This window comes from Oncorhynchus kisutch, linkage group LG5 (genome assembly GCF_002021735.2).
Source record: "Oncorhynchus kisutch isolate 150728-3 linkage group LG5, Okis_V2, whole genome shotgun sequence".
Taxonomy (NCBI): Eukaryota; Metazoa; Chordata; class Actinopteri; order Salmoniformes; family Salmonidae; genus Oncorhynchus; species Oncorhynchus kisutch.
Window position 1 is genome coordinate 52,564,109 of NC_034178.2, and position 22,721 is coordinate 52,586,829.

General features: G+C 42.6%; 1 protein-coding gene across 8 annotated transcripts in view; it reads left to right on the forward strand.

Moving 5' to 3' along the window:
* The window catches only part of LOC109891232 (engulfment and cell motility protein 2), a 47,575-nt gene that overhangs the window by 22,267 nt on the left and 2,587 nt on the right, over positions 1–22,721 (forward strand). For 5 of the 8 annotated variants that reach the window (XM_031825365.1, XM_031825367.1, XM_031825366.1 and 2 more), the window contains 12 exons: positions 3,262–3,297; positions 3,624–3,674; positions 5,701–5,823; positions 5,953–6,072; positions 6,291–6,395; positions 6,606–6,714; positions 6,953–7,089; positions 7,368–7,531; positions 7,694–7,806; positions 7,956–8,063; positions 8,394–8,476; positions 10,275–10,352. In XM_031825365.1, the coding sequence (XP_031681225.1) occupies positions 3,262–3,297; positions 3,624–3,674; positions 5,701–5,823; positions 5,953–6,072; positions 6,291–6,395; positions 6,606–6,714; positions 6,953–7,089; positions 7,368–7,531; positions 7,694–7,806; positions 7,956–8,063; positions 8,394–8,476; positions 10,275–10,352 (1,227 nt within the window). The remainder of the gene's footprint in view (positions 1–3,261; positions 3,298–3,623; positions 3,675–5,700; positions 5,824–5,952; positions 6,073–6,290; positions 6,396–6,605; positions 6,715–6,952; positions 7,090–7,367; positions 7,532–7,693; positions 7,807–7,955; positions 8,064–8,393; positions 8,477–10,274; positions 10,353–22,721) is intronic. The other 3 variants (XM_020483614.2, XM_031825369.1, XM_031825370.1) reach the window with 1 other exon arrangement.

Sequence of the window (22,721 nt, forward strand, 5' to 3'; positions counted from 1 at the left end):
GGTCAACATGAGTCTTCAATATTCCCAGGTAAGAGGTTTTAGGTTGTAGTTATTATATAGAAATTATAGGACTATTTCTCTCTATACTATTTGTATTTCCTATATCTTTGACTATTGGATGTTCTTATAGGCACTTTAGTATTGCCAGTGTAACAGTATAGCTTCCGTCCCTCTCCTCCCCCCTACCTGGGCTTGAACCAGGACACATCGACAACAGCCACCCTCGAAGCATCATTACCCATCGCTCCACAAAAGCCGCGGCCCTTGCAGGGCAAGGGGAACAACTACTTCAAGGTCTCAGAGCAAGTTATGTCACCGATTGAAACGCTATTAGCGCGCACCCCTCTAACTAGCTAGCCATTTCACATCGGTTACACCAGTCTAATCTCGGGAGTTGATAGGCTTGAAGTCATAAACAGCTCAATGCTTGAAGCACAGGGAAGAGCTGCTGGCAAACACACGAAAGTGCTGTTTGAATGAACGTCCCACCAGGCCAACATCCGGTGAAACTGCAGAGAGCTAACATTTTAAATACATCATTCGTTGTATTAAACATTCTTGTAAATACATGTATCTTACATCATTTAAAATATGAACGTCGTATTAATCCAGCCGCTGTGTCAGATTTCAAAAAGGCTTTACTGCAAAAGCAAACATGCGATTTTCTGAGGACGGTGCCCCCCACACAGTATTACTAGCATTTTCCAACCAAGCATTAGCGTCACAAAAGTCAGAAATAACAATAAAATGAATCACTTACCATTGAAGATCTTCTTCTGGTGGAATTGCCAAGTGTCCTAACTACACAGTGAATGTTCATTTTGTTTGATAAAATCAATTTTTATAGCCTAACACAAAACATTTGTAAACCGGTTGCGTCGTGATTTCCGTCTCATTCAACTTTGGACAAAGCTTTCGTGGTAATTACACACAATAAACAAACGTTTATCCAGTCATGGTTGGTTTCATTGCAATCCTCTGGTTGTTACTAACACAACCATACATGATGGTTCTTTTCCCGGGATGTATTGACCGAAACAAACCGATTTTGAAGACACCAATCAATTACCTCATTGCGCACCAATGGTAGGACCGGGCTATGGTTGATTGACTGTATTTTAGCCCAATGACCACTGATCATCTTGAAATCTAGCTTGGAAGATAGCCAATGAGCTGAGGTAAACGGCAATATGTAATGGTTATACGTTCGAAGACCAGCCTTTGTCGTAAACTCTGGCGTAAAAGAGGTTAATTCGCCATTGCAAATCCTACTTGATGGAGCCACGAGTGTAACGCATAGCAGTACATATTCAATAGCATTTTCAACAAGTTTATATATTTAAATTATGGCGAATAAATCAGGAAAAGCTCATTCAAAGTCTAGGTATACAAGTCTGGACAGCCCCCTATCTCACAGCTAGCCTTCAGGGAGCTGCTCATCCAGGAGCATGCTAGCTACAGCAAGTCCACTGCAGCACCTTCTGCTCCAACCAGTGGTGTTCACCTGCCCAGATTCATCTCTGCAGGCATGAATGTGCCTCAGGGCAAAAATGGCACAGTAGGGAGATGTCGTTGTGCCCTTTGTCACAGGAAATGCCCCATCACCTGCACCACCTGTTCAGTAAGCCTGTGATTTACAGCCGAAAGAGACGGCTATAGGCCATGGCACCAGCAGCACAATATTGTGTAGAGGACTGAGGGTCTTCACAATATTGTAAATAGAAAATGTGTAAATAGTTACCCTTGTTATTTATTTGTTTTATTTTTCATTTTTTTTCATATATATATTAATTTTTGGGGGGCGTGTTAGAATAGCATTTATGTATTTTGTATATAGTTCTTTCCTTCAAAATGTATCACTGTACCAATTCGGCCACTTGGGTACATTTGGGTACATTTGTGTGGGACACCTGGGTGACTTCATGCTCAATGCCATGTAGGTTGCTCATTTTTGAAGTTATCTGTCTAAAACTTTGCTCAGCTATTGTTTCCATCTTATGTTCTTCATTCAAACCATCCACAGCATCCTATCTGTATGTTTGGCTGTTCTTGGCCATTTGAAAGATGATGCAGCAACAATAAAAAACAGAAAACGTATTTATTTCCTTGTAGTTTATTCTACCAGATCTACTGTGTTATATTCTTCTACATTCAATTCACATTTCCACAAAATTCAGAGTGTTTCCTTTCAAATGATATCAAGAATATGCATATCCTTGCCTCTGGGCCTGAGCTACAGGCAGTTAGATTAGGGTATGTCTTTGGGTGGAAATTGAGAAGAAGGGGGGGTACCCCAAAGAAGTTTGAACTAAATATGCAGGTTTAAAAAAATATATACTTCTGTGTATTGATTTTAAGAAAGGCATTGATGTTTATGGTTAGGTACATCTGTGCAACGATTGTGCTTTTTTCGCAAATGCGCTTTTGTTAAATCATCTCCCGTTTAGCGAAGTTGGCTGTCTTTGTTAGGAACAAATAGTCTTCATACAGTTCAACGAGCCAGGCGGTCCAAACTGCTGCATATAGCCTGACTCTGTTGCACAGAATTCAAGAGAAGTGACACAATTTCCCTTGTTAAAAGAAATTAATGTTAGCAGGCAATATTAACTAAATATGCAGGTTTAAAAATATATACTTGTGTATTGATTTTAAGAAAGGCGTTGATGTTTATGGTTAGGTACACATTGGTGCAACGACAGTCCTTTTTTCGCGAATGTGCTTGTTAAATCACCCGTTTGGCGAAGTAGGCTATGATTCAATGATAAATTAACAGGCACTGCATCGATTATATGCAACACAGGACAAGCTAGATAAACTAGTAATATCATCAACCATGTGTAGTTAACTAGTGATTTATGTTAAGATTGTTTTTTATAAGATACGTTTAATGCTAGCTAGCACCTTACCTTGGCTCCTTGCTGCACTGGCATAACAGGTAGTCAGCCTGCCACGCAGTCTCCTCGTGGAGTGCAATGTAATCGGCCATGATCGGTGACCAAAAATGCCGATTTACTGATTGTTATGAAAACTTCAAATCGGCCCTAATTAATTGGCCATTCCGATTTAATCGGTCGACCTCTAGTTGTGTCACATACTGTTGTGCATTGCCATGCCATATTGTGCTGTGATGTGCTGTTCCTCACTACCAAGGTGTACTGTACCATGCTGTGTCTTGTGATGTGTGCCTATAAGTGTGCACTCTTTGTTTCCATTGCCGTCACACCTGCACCCCTCCTCCCCCCCCCCCCCCCCCCCCCTAAGGAGGAGCATACTAACCCCCTGGACCAGCGGCTCACAGTGAGTACACATCATTCCACAATCCTTCACTCCATCCCCTCAAGCCCCCCTCTTTCTTATCCAAAGGGTCCCCCTAGTTGTATCAGCTGCATTCTGCACTTAGACATGTTTCACTGCTGTAAGGGTTTCTGATGATGTGACACCACCCAAAAAACAGAATTGTAACAGTTATGGACTCCTTTCAGGGTTGTGTGAAATGGCTGTAAGCTTTTTCTCAAATTATCTTTTTGATATTGCTGTCTGGTAGTAAGCTTATTGGCCAACTATTTCCATACCAGGCCTCGCTTTTGAGTCTCACTGTATTTGTCCATCTATCTTCCTCTCAGGAGATGGCGAGCACCCTGGCACAGAAACACCTACGATCCATCATCCTCAATGTGAGTTTCAGGGAAAGCCTGAGTGTACTTGTCTTGGATGGTACAAACCAGAGCCACAACCAAACAGCCCTTCATAATAACATGATGCTTTCTAAACAGCCCTTTATAGTAACATGATGCTTTCTAAACAGCCCTTCATAGTAACATGATGCTTTCTAAACAGCCCTTCATAGTAACATGATGCTTTCTAAACAGCCCTTCATAGTAACATGATGCTTTCTAAACAGCCCTTCATAGTAACGTGATGCTTTCTAAACAGCCCTTCATAGTAACGTGATGCTTTCTAAACAGCCCTTCATAGTAACATGATGCTTTCTAAACAGCCCTTCATAGTAACATGATGCTTTCTAAACAGCCCTTCATAGTAACATGATGCTTTCTAAACAGCCCTTCATAGTAACGTGATGCTTTCTAAACAGCCCTTTATAGTAACATGATGCTTTCTAAACAGCCCTTCATAGTAACATGATGCTTTCTAAACAGCCCTTCATAGTAACATGATGCTTTCTAAACAGCCCTTCATAGTAACATGATGCTTTCTAAACAGCCCTTCATAGTAACATGATGCTTTCTAAACAGCCCTTCATAGTAACATGATGCTTTCTAAACAGCCCTTCATAGTAACATGATGCTTTCTAAACAGTCCTTCATAATAACATGATGCTTTCTAAACAGCCCTTCATAGTAACATGATGCTTTCTAAACAGCCCTTCATAATAACATGATGCTTTCTAAACAGCCCTTCATAGTAACATGATGCTTTCTAAACAGCCCTTCATAGTAACATGATGCTTTCTAAACAGCCCTTCATAGTAACATGATGCTTTCTAAACAGCCCTTCGTAGTAACATGATGCTTTCTAAACAGCCCTTCATAATAACATGATGCTTTCTAAACAGCCCTTCATAATAACATGATGCTTTCTAAACAGCCCTTCATAATAACGTGATGCTTTCTAAACAGCCCTTCATAGTAACGTGATGCTTTCTAAACAGCCCTTCATAATAACATGATGCTTTCTAAACAGCCCTTCATAGTAACGTGATGCTTTCTAAACAGCCCTTCATAATAACGTGATGCTTTCTAAACAGCCCTTCATAGTAACATGATGCTTTCTAAACAGCCCTTCATAGTAACATGATGCTTTCTAAACAGCCCTTCATAGTAACGTGATGCTTTCTAAACAGCCCTTCATAATAACGTGATGCTTTCTAAACAACCCTTCATAATAACGTGATGCTTTCTAAACAACCCTTCATAATAACGTGATGCTTTCTAAACAGCCCTTCATAGTAACGTGATGCTTTCTAAACAGCCCTTCATAGTAACGTGATGCTTTCTAAACAGCCCTTCATAGTAACGTGATGCTTTCTAAACAGCCCTTCATAATAACATGATGCTTTCTAAACAGCCCTTCATAGTAACATGATGCTTTCTAAACAGCCCTTCATAGTAACATGATGCTTTCTAAACAGCCCTTCATAATAACATGATGCTTTCTAAACAGCCCTTCATAGTAACATGATGCTTTCTAAACAGCCCTTCATAGTAACATGATGCTTTCTAAACAGCCCTTCATAGTAACATGATGCTTTCTAAACAGCCCTTCATAGTAACATGATGCTTTCTAAACAGCCCTTCATAGTAACATGATGCTTTCTAAACAGCCCTTCATAGTAACATGATGCTTTCTAAACAGCCCTTCATAGTAACATGATGCTTTCTAAACAGACCTTCATAATAACATGATGCTTTCTAAACAGCTCTTCATAATAACGTGATGCTTTCTAAACAACCCTTCATAATAACGTGATGCTTTCTAAAGAGCCCTTCATAATAACGTGATGCTTTCTAAACAGCCCTTCATAATAACGTGATGCTTTCTAAACAGCCCTTCATAATAACGTGATGCTTTCTAAGCAGCCCTTCATAATAATGTGATGCTTTCTAAACAGCCCTTCATAATAACGTGATGCTTTCTAAACAGTACAGATCCAGAACTCCTAATATATGTCATCTTTCACAGCATGTTATCCGAGGCAACCGACCTATCAAAGCTGAGATGGCACACCAGCTGTACGTGCTGCAGGTGCTTACCTTTAACCTTTTGGAAGAACGGATGATGACCAAGATGGATCCCAGTGACCAGGTAAAATGACCAGAAAGTAACAGAAGCGGTATTTTCTTTCTTTGGATTCCCTGAATCTTTAAGCTGAACCCTTTTAGCCTTATTCATACCGATTTGATGTTTTTATGTTCTGCCCTCATCCATCTCCAGGCCCAGAGGGACATAATTTTTGAGCTGCGCAGGATTGCGTTTGATGGGGAAAATGACCCTAGTGGCACGGAGAAGAGAAAGGCCATGTACACCAAGGACTACAAGATGCTGGGCTTCACTGTGAGTCCAGCTAGTGGGCTGTTTTCTTCTGTATAGCTCTCTAGAGGTGTTGAGTTGGAGTGTGTGTGGATGTATTAAAGTGGCTGTTTGGGGGTCATCAAGGGATTGTTTGCTTCTGTAGAGGTGTTGTTCGGGTTGGTACAGCTGCTGCTCTCTAGAGGAGTTGTTAGGAGTTACGGTCTGTCTTTCATTGACTCTCATGTCGGTTGTCGCTCCAGAACCATGTGAACCCTGCCATGGACTTCACTCAGACCCCTCCAGGCATGCTGGCCCTGGACAACATGCTCTACCTGGCCAAGCTGCACCAGGACACCTACATCAGGGTGAGTCTGTGTGCTTCACAATTGGCACCCTATTCCCAATATAGGGCACTATTTTGTTTACCTATATGTAGGGAATAGCTTGCCATTTGAGACGCAGCCTGTACCACAAGGTTTTCTGGAGGGAAAAAAACTGAAAAAGTAATTAAAGATTTCAAATGGTCAAAATTCAGTTTTCCCAAGTATGACCATAGTGTGTGTTTCTCACATCAGATTGTTCTAGAGAACAGCAGCCGTGAGGACAAACACGAGTGTCCCTTCGGACGCTGTGCCATCGAGCTCACCCGAATGCTGTGTGAGATACTTCAAGTGGGAGAATTGCGTGAGTACAATGCTCCCACTTCTCATACATGGACTCAACACATCACATCACAGATGGCTTTACGGCTGTCATGGCATTCAAGCAAGCCTCAATCTGTTTGGAGCTTTCCAAGCTAATCAGAATGGCCAACCTCATGAGTTCTATTGTACATGTATCGTCAGAAGGATAACTGACTCATTCTGTTCATGACAACCACGTTATAATAAGCGTCCATTGTGTGTGTGTTCCCTCTCTCCAGCCAATGAGGGCTGCAACGACTACCACCCCATGTTCTTTACTCACGACCGGGCGTGGGAGGAGTTCTTCTGCGTCTGCATCCAACTGCTCAACAAGACCTGGAAGGAGATGAGGGCCACGGCTGAGGACTTCAACAAGGTCAGAGTTCAACCACCTAGAGGTCTTTGACCATCGCAGAATCTCTGAACCTCATAGTCTGAGTCACAATTCTCCACCCTTGTCCGGAAGTGTGCACTTGCACACTTTCTTGTATGGATTTTACAATGTGGAAACTCCCTCCAGCCAATGCTTACACCGATCCTATGCTTTTAAAGTGCACACTACTGGAAATTTGTGGAAATGTGGATGTAGACATTGGCTCTGTGTGGTTGACTGTGGTTGGTAATCCATTGTGTTGCTAACCCTTGGTTGGCCAGGTGATGCAGGTGGTTCGGGAGCAGATCACCCGGACTCTGGCTATGAAGCCCTCGTCCCTGGACCAGCTAAAAGGGAAACTACGAGGCCTCAGCTACTCTGAGATCCTGCGTCTGCGCCAGTCAGAGAGGATGAGCCAGGACGACTTTCAGTCACCACCCATCATGTCAGTCCCACATCCACGTTAACTCTTTGACTTTGGCAATCAGATTAGTCTGGCTCTGTGTTTGGCTTCTTAACCCCTCATGTTATTTTTTTTGCCTTGCCTCAGTCTTGTCTTGGTTTCTGTTCAATACTATGAGACCTACTGTGTGTGTGTGTGTTGCAGTGAACTGCGTGAGAGGATCCAGCCAGAGATACTGGAGCTGATTAAGCAACAGCGACTGAACCGCCTGTGTGAGGGAAGCTGCTTCCGCAAGCTTGGCAACCGCCGCAGACAAGGTGAGGACCTTACACACATGCACAATAACAAATTTGTCAATATTTGCCTGGAGTTTTAATACAAATATTTTCTTACTGTTGATTTACTTCATAAGACTGATCACTACCTTTGTCTTTATTCCTAACGTTGTCCTTTGTTTTGTCCTCAGAGAAGTTCTGGTTCTGCCGCCTGTCTCTGAACCACAAGGTGCTGCACTATGGAGATCTGGATGAGTCTCCCCAGGGGGAAGTGCCTTTTGAGCTGCTCACCGACAAGAGTGAGTCTTCTGGCTACAACCCTCTGTCTCCCACTGACTCTTTACAGTGAGATTTGTGTGAGGTTGTCTATCTTAAAGCTCATCAGGTGAGAAGTCTCAAAATCACATGGAAAGGCATCAGCTCTGAGGTCTGTTGTAGGCTTCAGTTGTAGTTTTTTTTCATGTTGTTCTCAGTCTATCTCTGAGCTGATGTTGCACAGATATGGATGGCAAATAACCAAGTCTTAAAACGGACTGATCCACATCACGCCTAGATCCGTGGAACTGACCTAGATACATGCTTGTTTCATCTCTTTTTAATTTCCTGCTCTTTCTAATCTTCCCCTGCAGTCCCCGTGTCTGATATCAAGTCAGTGGTGACGGGGAAGGACTGTCCCCACATGAAAGAAAAGAGTGCACTGAAACAAAATAAGGTACTGTAGCCTACCAGCAGAGGGCATGCCTGTTAGTATGACTGATACAGTGGGGCAAAAAAGTATTTAGTCAGCCACCAATTGTGCAAGTTCTCCCACTTAAAAAGATGAGAGGCCTGTCATTTATCATAGGTACACTTCAACTATGACAGACAAAATGAGAGAAAAAAAATCCAGAAAATCACATTGTAAGATTTTTATGAATTTATTTGCAAATTATGGTGGAAAATAAGTATTTGGTCAATAACAAAAGTTTCTCAATACTTTTTACCCTTTGTTGGCAATGATAGAGGTCAAACGTTTTCTGTAAGTCTTCACATTGTTTTCACACACTGTTGCTGGTATTTTGGCCCATTCCTCCATGCAGATCTCCTCATCAGTGATGTTTTGGGGCTGTTGCTGGGCAACACGGACTTTCAACTCCCTCCAAAGATGTTCTATGGGGTTGAGATCTGGAGACTGGCTAGGCCACTCCAGGACCTTGAAATGCTTCTTACGAAGCCACTCCTTCGTTGCCCGGACGGAGTGTTTGGGATCATTGTCATGCTGAAAGACCCAGCCACGTTTCATCTTCAATGCCCTTGCTGATGGAAGGAGGTTATCACTCAAAATCTCACGATACATGGCCCCATTCATTCTTTCCTTTACACGGATCTGTCGTCCTGGTCTCTTTGCAGAAAAACAGCCCCAAAGCATGATGTTTCCACCCCCATGCTTCACAGTAGGTATGGTGTTCTTTGGATGCAACTCAGCATTCTTTTTCCTCCAAACACGACGAGTTGAGTTTTTACCAAAAAGTTATATTTTGGTTTCATATGACATTCTCCCAATCTTCTTCTGGATCATCCAAATCCTCTCTAGCAAACTTCAGACGGGCCTGGACATGTACTGGCTTAAGCAGGGGGACACGTCTGGCACTGCAGGATTTGAGTCCCTGCCGGCGTAGTGTGTTCCTGATGGTAGGCTTTGTTACCAGCTCTCTGCAGGTCATTCACTAGGTCCCCTCGTGTGGTTCTGGGATTTTTGCTCACCGTTCTTGTGATCATTTTGACCCCACGAGGTGAGATCTTGCGTGGAGCCCCAGATCGAGGGAGCTTATCAGTGGTCTTGTATGTCTTCCATTTCCTAATAATTGCTCCCACAGTTGATTTCTTCAAACCAAGCTGCTTACCTATTGCAGATTCAGTCTTCCCAGTCTGGTGCAGGTCTACAATTTTGTTTCTGGTGTCCTTTGACAGCTCTTTGGTCTTGGCCATAGTGGAGTGTTACTGTTTGAGGTTGTGGACAGGTGTCTTTTATACTGATAACAAGTTCAAACAGGTGCCATTAATACAGGTAACGAGTGGAGGACAGAGGAGCCTCTTAAAGAAGTTGTTACAGGTCTGTGAGAGCCAGAAATCTTGCTTGTTTGTAGGTGACCAAATACTTATTTTCCACCATAATTTGCAAATAAATTCATAAAAAATCCTACAATGTGATTTTCTGGATTTCTTTTTCTCATTTTGTCTGTCATAGTTGAAGTGTACCTATGATGAAAATTATAGGCCTCATCTTTTTAAGTGGGAGAACTTGCACAATTGGTGGCTAACTAAATACTTTTTTGCCCCACTATATTTAACTACTAGCCCTTTCTCTTATTCATCTCAATGGTTATGGATTGCGTCCCAAATGGCAACCTGTTCCCTTCATAGTGCACTATTTTTCATCAGGGTCCATCCATGGAATATCTAGACATCCTTGTGCATGCGGTTCGTATTAGAGTTGTGGACATGAAATGTGCTCTCTGTTCTGTGTGTAGGAGGTGTTGGAGCAGGCTTTCTCCATCCTGTACGATCCTGATGAAAATCTCAACTTTGTGGCTCCCAACAAATACGAGGTAAGCAATCCGTCTTATCCCTAGAATAAATACAACTCTGAAGACATGTACACTCGAAGTCGGAAGTTTACATGCACCCTTCCCAAATATATTTAAACACAGTTTTCACAATTCCTGACATGTAATCCTAGTAAAAATTCCCTGTCTTAGGTCAGTTAGGATCACCACTTTATTTTCAGAATGTGAAATGTCAGAATAATAGTAGTGGTTTATTTCAGCTTTTATTTCTTTCATCACATTCCCAGTGGGTCAGAAGTTTAGATACACTCAATTGGTATTTGGTAGCATTGCCTTTAAACTTCTTATGACTGAAATCCCGTTAACGAGATCGATTTGACAACAGCCAGTGAAAGTGCAGGCCGCCAAATTCAAACAACAAAAATCTAAATTAAAATTCCTCAAACATATACGTATTATACACCATTTTAAAGAAAAATAACTTGTTGTTAATCCCACCACAGTGTCCGATTTCAAAAAGGCTTTACGACGAAAGCATACCATGCAATTATGTTAGGTCAGCGCCTAGTCACAAAAACATGGCCATTTTCCAGTCGAAGAGAGGAGTCACAAAAAGCAGAAAGAGAGAAAATGAATCACTAACCTTTGACGATCTTCATCAGATGGCACTCTTAGGACTTCATGTTACACAATACATGTATGTTTTGTTCGATAAAGTTCATATTTATATCCAAGAATCTCAGTTTACATTGGCACATTATGTTCAGTAATGTTTTGCCTCCAAAACATCCGGTGATTTTGCAGAGAGCCACATCAATTTACTGAAATACTCATCATAAACGTTGATGAAAGATACAAGTGTTATGCATAGAATTAAAGATATACTTCTCCTTAATGCAACCGCTGTGTCAGATTTCAAAAAAGCTTTGCGACAAAAACACACCATGCTATAATCTGAGTACAGCGCTCAGCTACCAAACAGATACCCGCCATGTTGTGGAGTCAACAAAAGTCAGAAATAGCATTATAAATATTCACTTGCCTTTGATCTTCATCGGAATGAACTCCCAGGAATCCCAGTTCCACAATAAATGTGTTTTGTTCGATAAAGTCCATTTATGTCCAAATACCTCCTTTATGTTCACGCGTTTAGTCCAGTAATCCAAATGCACAATGCGCGAGCACTAAGTCCAGACGAAAAGTCAAAAAAGTTCTATTACAGTTCGTAGAAACATGTAAAACGAGGTATAGAATCAATCTTTATGATGTTTTTATCATAAATCTTCAGTAATGTTTCAACCGGACAATTCCTTTGTCTTTAGAAATTAAAAGGAACAGAGCTCGTACTCACGGCCCCGCGTGTGACTAAACTAATGGCTTTCAGCCAGACCCCTGGTTCAAACAGCTCTTATTCGGCCCCCCTCCACAGTAGAAGCCTGAAACAAGGTTCTAAAGACTGTTGACATCTAGTGGAAGACGTAGGAAATGCAATTGGACCGAATTTGACACTGTATATTGGATAGGCAATCACTTGAAACTACAAACCTCAGATTTCCCACTTCCTGGTTGAATTTTTCTCAGGTTTTCGCCTGCCATATGAGTTCTGTTATACTCACAGACATCATTCAAACAGGTTTAGAAACTTCAGTGTTTTCTATCCAAATCTACTAATAATATGCATATCGTAGCTTCTGTACCTGAGTAGCAGGCAGTTTACTCTGGGCAAGCTTTTCATCCGAATGTGAAAATAGCTCCCCCAGCCATAAGATGTTAAATGGTTTAACTTGGGTCAAATGTTTCGGGTAGCCTTCCACAAGCTTCCCACAATAAGTTGGGTGAATTTTGGCCCATTCCTCCTGACAGAGCTGGTGTAACTGAGTCAGGTTTGTAGGCCTCCTTGCTCGCACAAGCTTTTAAAGTTCTGCCCACAAATGTGCTATAGGATTGAGATCAGGGCTTTGTGATGGCCACTCCAATACCTTGACTTTGTTGTCCTTAAGCCATTTTGCCACAACTTTGGAAGTATGCTTGGGGTCATTGTCCATTTGGAAGACCCATTTGTGACCAAGCTTTAACTTCCTGACTGATGTCTTAAGATGTTGCTTCAATATATCCACATAATTTTCCTGCCTCATGATGTCATCTATTTAGTGAAGTGCACCAGTCTCTCTTGCAGCAAAGCACCCCCACAACATGATGCGGCCACCCCTGTGCTTCACGGTTGGGATGGTGTTCTTCGGCTTGCAAGCCTCCCCCTTTTTCCTCCAAACATAATGATGGTCATTATGGTCAAACAGTTCTATTTTTGTTTCATTAGACCAGAGGACATTTCTCCAAAATGTCTTTGTCCCCATGTGCGTTGTCTGGCTTTTTTAATGTCGGTTTTGGAGCAGTGGCTCTTCTTCCTTGCTGAGCGGCCTTTCAGGTTATGTCGATATAGGACTCGTTGTACTGTGGATATAGATACTTTTGTACCTGTTTCCTCCAGCATCTTCACAAGATCCTTTGCTGCTGTTCTGGGATTGATTTGCACTTTTCGCACCAAAGTACGTTCATCTCTAGGCGAAAGAGCGCGTCTCCTTCCTGAGTGGTATTATGGCTGCGTGGTCCCATGGTGTTTATACTTGCGTATAATTGTTTGTACAGATGAACGTTGTACCTTCAAGTGTTTGGAAATTGATCCCAAGGATGAACCAGGCTTGTGGAGGTCTACAATTTTATTTTCTGAGGTCTTGGCTGATTTATTTGGATTTTCCCATGATGTCAAGCAAAGAGGCACTGTGTTTGAAGGTAGGCCTTGAAATACATCCACAGGACTCGGTTTTTCGGATGACTGCCTTGCCTGGTTCACCAATTACTTTGCAGACAGAGTTCAGTGTGTCAAATCGGAGGGCATGCTGTCCGGTCCTCTGGCAGTCTCTGTGGGGGTGCCACAGGGTTCAATCCTCGGGCCGACTCTTTTCTCTGTGTATATCAATGATGTTGCTCTTGCTGCGGGCGATTCCCTGATCCACCTCTACGCAGACGACACCATTCTATATACTTCCGGCCCGTCCTTGGACACTGTGCTATCTAACCTCCAAACGAGCTTCAATGCCATACAACACTCCTTCCGTGGCCTCCAACTGTTCTTAAACGCTAGTAAAACCAAATGCATGCTTTTCAACCGTTCGCTGCCTGCACCCGCACGCCTGACCAGCATCACCACCCTGGATGGTTCCGACCTTGAATATGTGGACATCTATAAGTATCTAGGTGTCTGGCTAGACTGTAAACTCTCCTTCCAGACTCATATCAAACATCTCCAATCGAAAATCAAATCAAGAATCGGCTTTCTATTCCGCAACAAAGCCTCCTTCACTCACGCCGCCAAACTTACCCTAGTAAAACTGACTATCCTACCGATCCTCGACTTCGGCGATGTCATCTACAAAATAGCTTCCAACACTCTACTCAGCAAACTGGATGCAGTTTATCACAGTGCCATCCGTTTTGTCACTAAAGCACCTTATACCACCCACCACTGCGACTTGTATGCCCTAGTCGGCTGGCCCTCGCTACATATTCGTCGCCAGACCCACTGGCTCCAGGTCATCTACAAGTCCATGCTAGGTAAAGCTCCGCCTTATCCAGGCCTGCTAACCGCCTGAATCGCCGCGTCCCAAACGCCCACCGGACCCATATTTACTTTCTATCTCTTTTGACTTTTAATTTGTTTATACCTTCCGGAAACCTGCCTCACCCAATGTGATACGGAATCGCTATTATTTTCTATTTATTTTTAGAACACACTCAAGAACCTCCAGAAGCTAACCAGCTAACTAGCTACAAGCTATTTAGTCATTGTTCGTTTTTTTTAACCTGGATAACACTCGCCAGTCCAGCTTCCCTTCCCCATCCACCGCTGCCCCCTGGACACTGATCTCTTGGCTACATAGCTGATGCACGCTGGACTGTCCATAAATCACGGTACTCCATTCTGCTCGTTTGTTTTATCTGTTGGCCCCGTTGCCTAGTCTACGCCATTTTACCTGCTGTTGTTGTGCTAGCTGATTAGCTGTTGTCTCACCTACTGTTTTAGCTAGCTTTCCCAATTCAACACCTGTGATTACTGTATGCCTCGCTGTATGTCTCTCTCAAATGTCAATATGCCTTGTATACTGTTGTTCAGGTTAGTTATCATTGTTTTAGTTCACAATGGAGCCCCTAGTTCCACTCTTCATACCCCTGATAACTCCTTTGTCCCACCTCCCACACATGCGGTGACCTCACCCATTACTACCAGCATGTCCAGAGATACAACCTCTCTCATCATCACCCAGTGCCTGGGCTTACCTCCGCTGTACCCGCACCCCACCATACCCCTGTCTGCGCATTATGCCCTGAATATATTCTACCATGCCCAGAAACCTGCTCCTCTTATTCTCTGTCCCCAACGCTCTAGGCGACCAGTTTTGATAGCCTTTAGCCGCACCCTCATACTACTCCTTCTCTGTTCCGCGGGTGATGTGGAGGTAAACCCAGGCCCTGCATGTCCCCAGGCACCCTCATTTGTTGACTTCTGTGTTCGAAAAAGCCTTGGTTTCATGCATGTCAACATCAGAAGCCTCCTCCCTAAGTTTGTCTTACTCACTGCTTTAGCACACTCTGCTAACCCTGATGTCCTTGCTGTGTCTGAATCCTGGCTCAGGAAGGCCACCAAAAATTCAGAGATTTCCATACCCAACTATAACATCTTCCGTCAAGATAGAACTGCCAAAGGGGGAGGAGTTGCAGTTTACTGCAGAGATAGCCTGCAAAGTAATGTCATACTTTCCAGGTCCATACCCAAACAGTTCGAACTACTAATTTTGAAAATTACTCTCTCCAGAAATAAGTCTCTCACGGTTGCCGCCTGCTACCGACCCCCCTCAGCTCCCAGCTGTGCCCTGGACACCATTTGTGAATTGATCGCCCCCCATCTAGCTTCAGAGTTTGTTCTGCTAGGTGACCTAAACTGGGATATGCTTAACACCCCGCCAGTCCTACAATCTAAGCTAGATGCCCTCAATCTCACACAAATCATCAAGGAACCCACCAGGTACAACCCTAACTCTGTAAACAAGGGCACCCTCATAGACGTCATCCTGACCAACTGGCCCTCCAAATACACCTCCGCTGTCTTCAACCAGGATCTCAGCGATCACTGCCTCATTGCCTGTATCCTCTACGGAGCCGCAGTCAAACGACCAGCCCTCATCACTGTCAAACGCTCCCTAAAACACTTCTGTGAGCAGGCCTTTCTAATCGACCTGGCCCGGGTATCCTGGAAGGACATTGACCTCATCCCGTCAGTTGAGGATGCCTGGTCATTCTTTAAAAGTAACTTCCTCACCATTTTAGATAAGCATGCTCCGTTCAAAAAATGCAGAACTAAGAACAGATACAGCCCTTGGTTCACCCCAGACCTGACTGCCCTCGACCAGCACAAAAACATCCTGTGGCGGACTGCAATAGCATCGAATAGTCCCCGTGATATGCAACTGTTCAGGGAAGTCCGGAACCAATACACGCAGTCAGTCAGGAAAGCTAAGGCCAGCTTCTTCAGGCAGAAGTTTGCATCCTGTAGCTCCAACTCCAAAAAGTTCTGGGACACTGTGAAGTCCATGGAGAACAAGAGCACCTCCTCCCAGCTGCCCACTGCACTGAGGCTAGGTAACACGGTCACCACTGATAAATCCATGATTATCGACAACTTCAATAAGCATTTCTCAACGGCTGGCCATGCCTTCCGCCTGGCTACTTCAACCTCGGCCAACAGCTCCGCCCCCCCCGCAGCTCCTCGCCCAAGCCTCTCCAGGTTCTCCTTTACCCAAATCCAGATAGCAGATGTTCTGAAAGAGCTGCAAAACCTGGACCCGTACAAATCAGCTGGGCTTGACAATCTGGACCCTCTATTTCTGAAACTATCTGCCACCATTGTCGCAACCCCTATTACCAGCCTGTTCAACCTCTCTTTCATCTCGTCTGAGATCCCCAAGGATTGGAAAGCTGCCGCAGTCATCCCCCTCTTCAAAGGGGGAGACACCCTGGACCCAAACTGTTACAGACCTATATCCATCCTGCCCTGCCTATCTAAGGTCTTCGAAAGCCAAGTCAACAAACAGGTCACTGACCATCTCGAATCCCACCGTACCTTCTCCGCTGTGCAATCTGGTTTCCGAGCCGGTCATGGGTGCACCTCAGCCACACTCAAGGTACTAAACGACATCATAACCGCCATCGATAAAAGACAGTACTGTGCAGCCGTCTTCATCGACCTTGCCAAGGCTTTCGACTCTGTCAATCACCATATTCTTATCGGCAGACTCAGTAGCCTCGGTTTTTCGGATGACTGCCTTGCCTGGTTCACCAATTACTTTGCAGACAGAGTTCAGTGTGTCAAATCGGAGGGCATGCTGTCCGGTCCTCTGGCAGTCTCTATGGGGGTGCCACAGGGTTCAATTCTCGGGCCGACTCTTTTCTCTGTGTATATCAATGATGTTGCTCTTGCTTTGGGCGATTCCCTGATCCACCTCTACGCAGACGACACCATTCTATATACTTTCGGCCCGTCTTTGGACACTGTGCTATCTAACCTCCAAACAAGCTTCAATGCCATACAACACTCCTTCCGTGGCCTCCAACTGCTCTTAAACGCTAGTAAAACCAAATGCATGCTTTTCAACCGGTCGCTGCCTGCACCTGCATGCCCGACTAGCATCACCACCCTGGATGGTTCCGACCTAGAATATGTGGACGTCTATAAGTACCTAGGTGTCTGGCTAGACTGCAAACTCTCCTTCCAGACTCATATCAAACATCTCCAATCGAAAATCAAATCAAGAGTCGGCTTTCTATTCCGCAACAAAGCCTCCTTCACTCAAGCCGCCAAGCTTACCCTAGTAAAACTGACTATCCTACCGATCCTCGACTTCGGCGATGTCATCTACAAAATGGCTTCCAACACTCTACTCAGCAAACTGGATGCAGTCTATCACAGTGCCATCCGTTTTGTCACTAAAGCACCTTATACCACCCACCACTGCGACTTGTATGCTCTAGTCGGCTGGCCCTCGCTACATATTCGTCGCCAGACCCACTGGCTCCAGGTCATCTACAAGTCTATGCTAGGTAAAGCTCCGCCTTATCTCAGCTCACTGGTCACGATGGCAACACCCATCCGTAGCACGCGCTCCAGCAGGTGTATCTCACTGATCATCCCTAAAGCCAACACCTCATTTGGCCGCCTTTCGTTCCAGTACTCTGCTGCCTGTGACTGGAACGAATTGCAAAAATCGCTGAAGTTGGAGACTTTTATCTCCCTCACCAACTTCAAACATCAGCTATCTGAGCAGCTAACCGATCGCTGCAGCTGTACATAGTCTATTGGTAAATAGCCCACCCTTTTCACCTACCTCATCCCCATACTGTTTTTATTTATTTACTTTTCTGCTCTTCTGCACACCAATATCTCTACCTGTACATGACCATCTGATCTTTTATCACTACAGTGTTAATCTGCAAAATTGTAATTATTTGCCTACCTCCTCATGCCTTTTGCACACATTGTATATAGACCCCCCCTTTGTTTTCTACTGTGTTATTGACTTGTTAATTGTTTACTCCATGTGTAACTCTTTGTTGTATGCTCACACTGCTATGCTTTATCTTGGCCAGGTCGCAGTTGCAAATGAGAACTTGTTCTCAACTAGCCTACCTGGTTAAATAAAGGTGAAATAAAAAAATAAAAAATAAAAAATCTCAGTTCACTGGTCACGATGGCAACACCCATCCGTAGCACGCGCTCCAGCAGGTGTATCTCACTGATCATCCCTAAAGCCAACACCTCATTTGGCCGCCTTTCGTTCCAGTTCTCTGCTGCCTGTGACTGGAACGAATTGCAAAAATACTTTTATCTCCCTCACCAACTTTAAACATCTGCTGTCTGAGCAGTTAACCGATCGCTGCAGCTGTACATAGTCTATTGGTAAATAGCCCACCCTTTTCACCTACCTCATCCCCATACTGTTTTTATTTATTTACTTTTCTGCTCTTTTGCACACCAATATCTCTACCTGTACATGACCATCTGATCATTTATCACTCCAGTGTTATTAATCTGCAAAATTGTAATTATTCGCCTACCTCCTCATGCCTTTTGCACACAATGTATATAGACTCCCCTTTTTTTTCTACTGTGTTATTGACTTGTTAATTGTTTACTCCATGTGTAACTCTGTGTTGTCTGTTCACACTGCTATGCTTTATCTTGGCCAGGTCGCAGTTGCAAATGAGAACTTGTTCTCAACTAGCCTACCTGGTTAAATAAAGGTGAAATAAAATAAATAAAATACATTTTAAAAATGATGTCAATTAGCCTATCAGAAGCTTCTGAATTTTCCAAGCTGTTAAAGCACAGTCAACTTACACGGAACCCAAACCGGCTACATCGTGCATAAATGTATTTTGTCCCCCCACACCAAACGCGATCAGGACACGCAGGTTAAAGTATCAAAACAAACTCTGAACCAATTATATTAATTTGGGGACTGGTCGAAAAGCATTAAACATTTATGGCAATTTAGCTAGTTAGCTTGCACTTACTAGCAAATTTTTCCTATTTAGCTAGCTTGCTGTTGCTAGCTAATTTGTCCTGGGATATAAACATTGAGTTATTTTACCTGAAATGCACAAGGTACTCTACTCCGCCAATTAATCCACACATAAAACGGTCAACCAAATCGTATCTAGTCATCTCTCTTCCTTCCAGGCTTTTTCTTCTCTTGATATTATATTACGATTCGCAACTTTCATAAATTAGGTGTATTACCGCAACTGACCTCATTCGTCTTTCAGTCACCCACGTGGGTATAACCAATGAGGAGATGGCACGTAGGTACCTGCTTCTATAAAACAATGAGCAGATGGGGAGGCAGAACTTGCAGCGCGATCTGCGTCAGAAATAGAACTATTTTAGCCCTTGGCAACGCAGACGCGCAATGGCGCTTTCGAGCAGTGTGGGTACAATAATTGAATAACATAGTAGAGGTCGACAGATTAATCGGAATGGCAGATTAATTAGGGCCGATTTCAGGTTTTCATAACAATCGGAAATCTGTATTTTTGGACACCGACTTGGCCGTTTTTTCCCTCCGTTTTTTTTTTACACCTATTATTTAATCTTTATGTAACTAGGCAAGTCAGTTAACACATTCTTATTTTCAATGATGGCCTAGGAACGGTGGTTTAACTGCCTCGTTCAGGGGCAGAACGACAGATTTTCACCTTGTCAGCTCGGGGGATTCAATCTTGCAACCTTACAGTTAACTAGTCCAACGCTCTAACCACCTGCCTCTCATTGCACTCCATGAGGAGACTGCCTGTTACGCGAATGCAGTAAGCCAAGGTAAGTTGCTAGCAAGTATGAAACTTCTCATAAAAAACAATCAATCAATCATAATCACTAGTTAACTACACATGGTTGATGATATTACTAGTTTAGCTAGTGTGTCCTGCGTTGCATATAATCGATGCTGTGCGTATCGTTGCTCCAATGTGTACCTAAGCATAAACATCAATGCCTTTCTTAAAATCAATACACAGAAGTATATATTTTTAAACCTGCATATTTAGCTAAAAGAAATCCAGGTTAGCAGGCAATATTAACCAGGTGAAATTGTCACTTCTATTGCGTTCATTGCACACAGAGTCAGTGTATATGCCACAGTTTGGGCTGCCTAATTGGCCAGATTTTTACGTAATTATGACATAACATTGAAGGTTGTGCAATGTAACAGGAATATTTAGACTAATGGATGCCACCCCTTAGATCAAATACGGAACTGTTCCGTATTTCACTGAAAGAATAAACGTTTTGTTTTCGAGATGATAGTTTCTGGATTCGACCATATTAATGACATAAGGCTTGTATTTCTGTGTGTTTATTATGTTATAATTAAGTCTATGATTTGATAGAGCAGTCTGACTGAGCGGTGGTAGGCAGCAGCAGGCTCGTAAGCATTCATTCAAACAGCACTTTTGTGTGTTTTGCCAGAAGCTCTTCGTTGTGTGTCAAGCATTGCGCTGTTTATGACTTCAAGCCTATCAACTCCCGAGATTAGGCTCGTGTAACCCATGTGAAATGGCTAGGTAGTTAGCGGGGTGCACGCTAATAGCGTTTCAAACGTCACTCACTCTGAGACTTGGAGTGGTTGTTCCCCTTGCTCTGCATGGGTAACACTGCTTTGAGGGTCGCTGTTGTCATGTGTTCCTGGTTCGAGCCCAGGGAGGAGCGAGGAGAGGGACGGAAGTTATACTGTTACACTGGCAATACTAAAGTGCCTATAAGAACATCCAATAGACAAAGGTTAATGAAATACAAATGGTATAGAGAGAAATAGTCCTATAATAACTACAACCTAAAACTTCTTATCTGGGAATATTGAAGACTTTCATATGTTCTCATGTTCTGAGCAAGGAACTTAAATGTTAGCATTCTTACATGGCACATATTGTACTTTTACTTTCTTCTCCAACACTTTGTTTTTGGCATTATTTAAACCAAATTGAACATGTTTCATTATTTATTTGAGGCTTAATTGATGTTAAAACCTCTCTGGGATAGGCGGGACAGTGGCGTCCCACTTGGCCAATAAATAAAAAATACTATAAAAATCTAACTTTCATTAAATCACACATGTAAGATACCAAATTAAAGCTACACTTGTTGTGAATCCAGCCAACATGTCAGATTTCAAAAAGGCTTTTTGGCGAAAGCATAAGATGCTATTATCTGATGATAGCACAACAGTAAACAAAGAGTAGCATATTTCAACCCTGCAGGCGCAACACAAAAGGCAGAAATAAAATATAAATCATGCCTTACCTTTGACGAGCTTCTTTTGTTGGCACTCCAATATGTCCCATAATATCACAAATGGTCCTTTTGTTAGATTAATTCTGTCAATATATATCCAAAATGTCAATTTATTTGGCGCGTTTGATCCAGGACAACACAGCTTCCAATTTACGCAAAGTCACTACAAAATATCTCAAAAGTTACCTGTAAACTTTGCCAAAACATTTCAAACTACTTTTGTAATACAACTTTAGGTATTTTTAAAAGTTAATAAATTGATCAAATTGAAGACTGGACTTTCTGTGTTCAATACAGGAAGACAACAAACTGACGCTACTTTTCAAGTCATGCGTCTCTCAAAAAGTACACTTCAAATGACACTCATTCAAGATGACCGTACTTCTTCATTACACAAAGGAATAACCTCAACCAATTTCTAAAGACTTTTCTAAAGACTGGTGACATCCAGTGGAAGTGGTGACATCCAGTGGAGTGTTTTCTATCCAAATCTACTAATAATATGCATATCTTATATTCTGGGGATGAGTAGCAGGAAGTTGAAATTGGGCACGCTATTTATCCAAAAGTGAAAATCCTGCCCCCTATCCTGAAGAAGTTAAAATAAGTGTTCATTCAGTATTGTTGTAATTGTCATTATCACAAATACATTTTTTTTTAAATCGGCCGATTAATCGGTATCGGCTTTTTTTTGGTCCTCCAATAATCGGTATTGGCGTTGAAAAATCATAATCAGTCGACCTCTATAACAGATTTCTACATTTATTTTGCAGCACACGCGACGCGAGAGCAGTGTAGTCAGCCTGTTAGTGTATGTAAACTTCTGACCCACTGGAATTGTGATGCATAAGTGAAATAATTTGTCTGTAAACAATTGTTGGAAATATTACTTGTGTCATGCACAAAGTAGATGTCCTAACTGACTTGCCAAAACTATAGTTTGTTTACAAGAAATTTGTGAGTGGTTGAAAAGTGAGTTTTAATGACTCCAACCTAAGTGTATGCTAACTTGTTATGGCTGCAATCCCCTGGGATAAGTGTCATCAACAACCGCTGAATAGCATAGCACTACATACAATAAATATTACTATAAATATTTATATTCATGAAATCACAAGTGCAATATAGGAAAACACAGTTTAGCCTTTTGTTAATCCACCTGTCGTGTCAGATTTTGAAATGATGCTTTACAGAGAAAGCAATCCAAGCGTTTGTAAGTTTATCGATCGCACGATAAAACATTAAGTACACTTAGCATCAGGTAGCTCGGTCACGAAAATCAGAAAAGCAATCAAATTAATCGTTTACCTTTGATCTTAGGATGTTTTCACTCACGAGACTCCCAGTTACACAACAAATGTTCCGTTTGTTCCATAAAGATGATTTTTATTTCCAAAATACCTCCGTTTTGTTTGTTGCGTTATGTTCAGAAATCCACAGGAAAGAGAGGTCACGACAACGCAGACGAAAATTCCAAATAGTTTCTAAAATGTCCACAAAAACATGTCAAACGT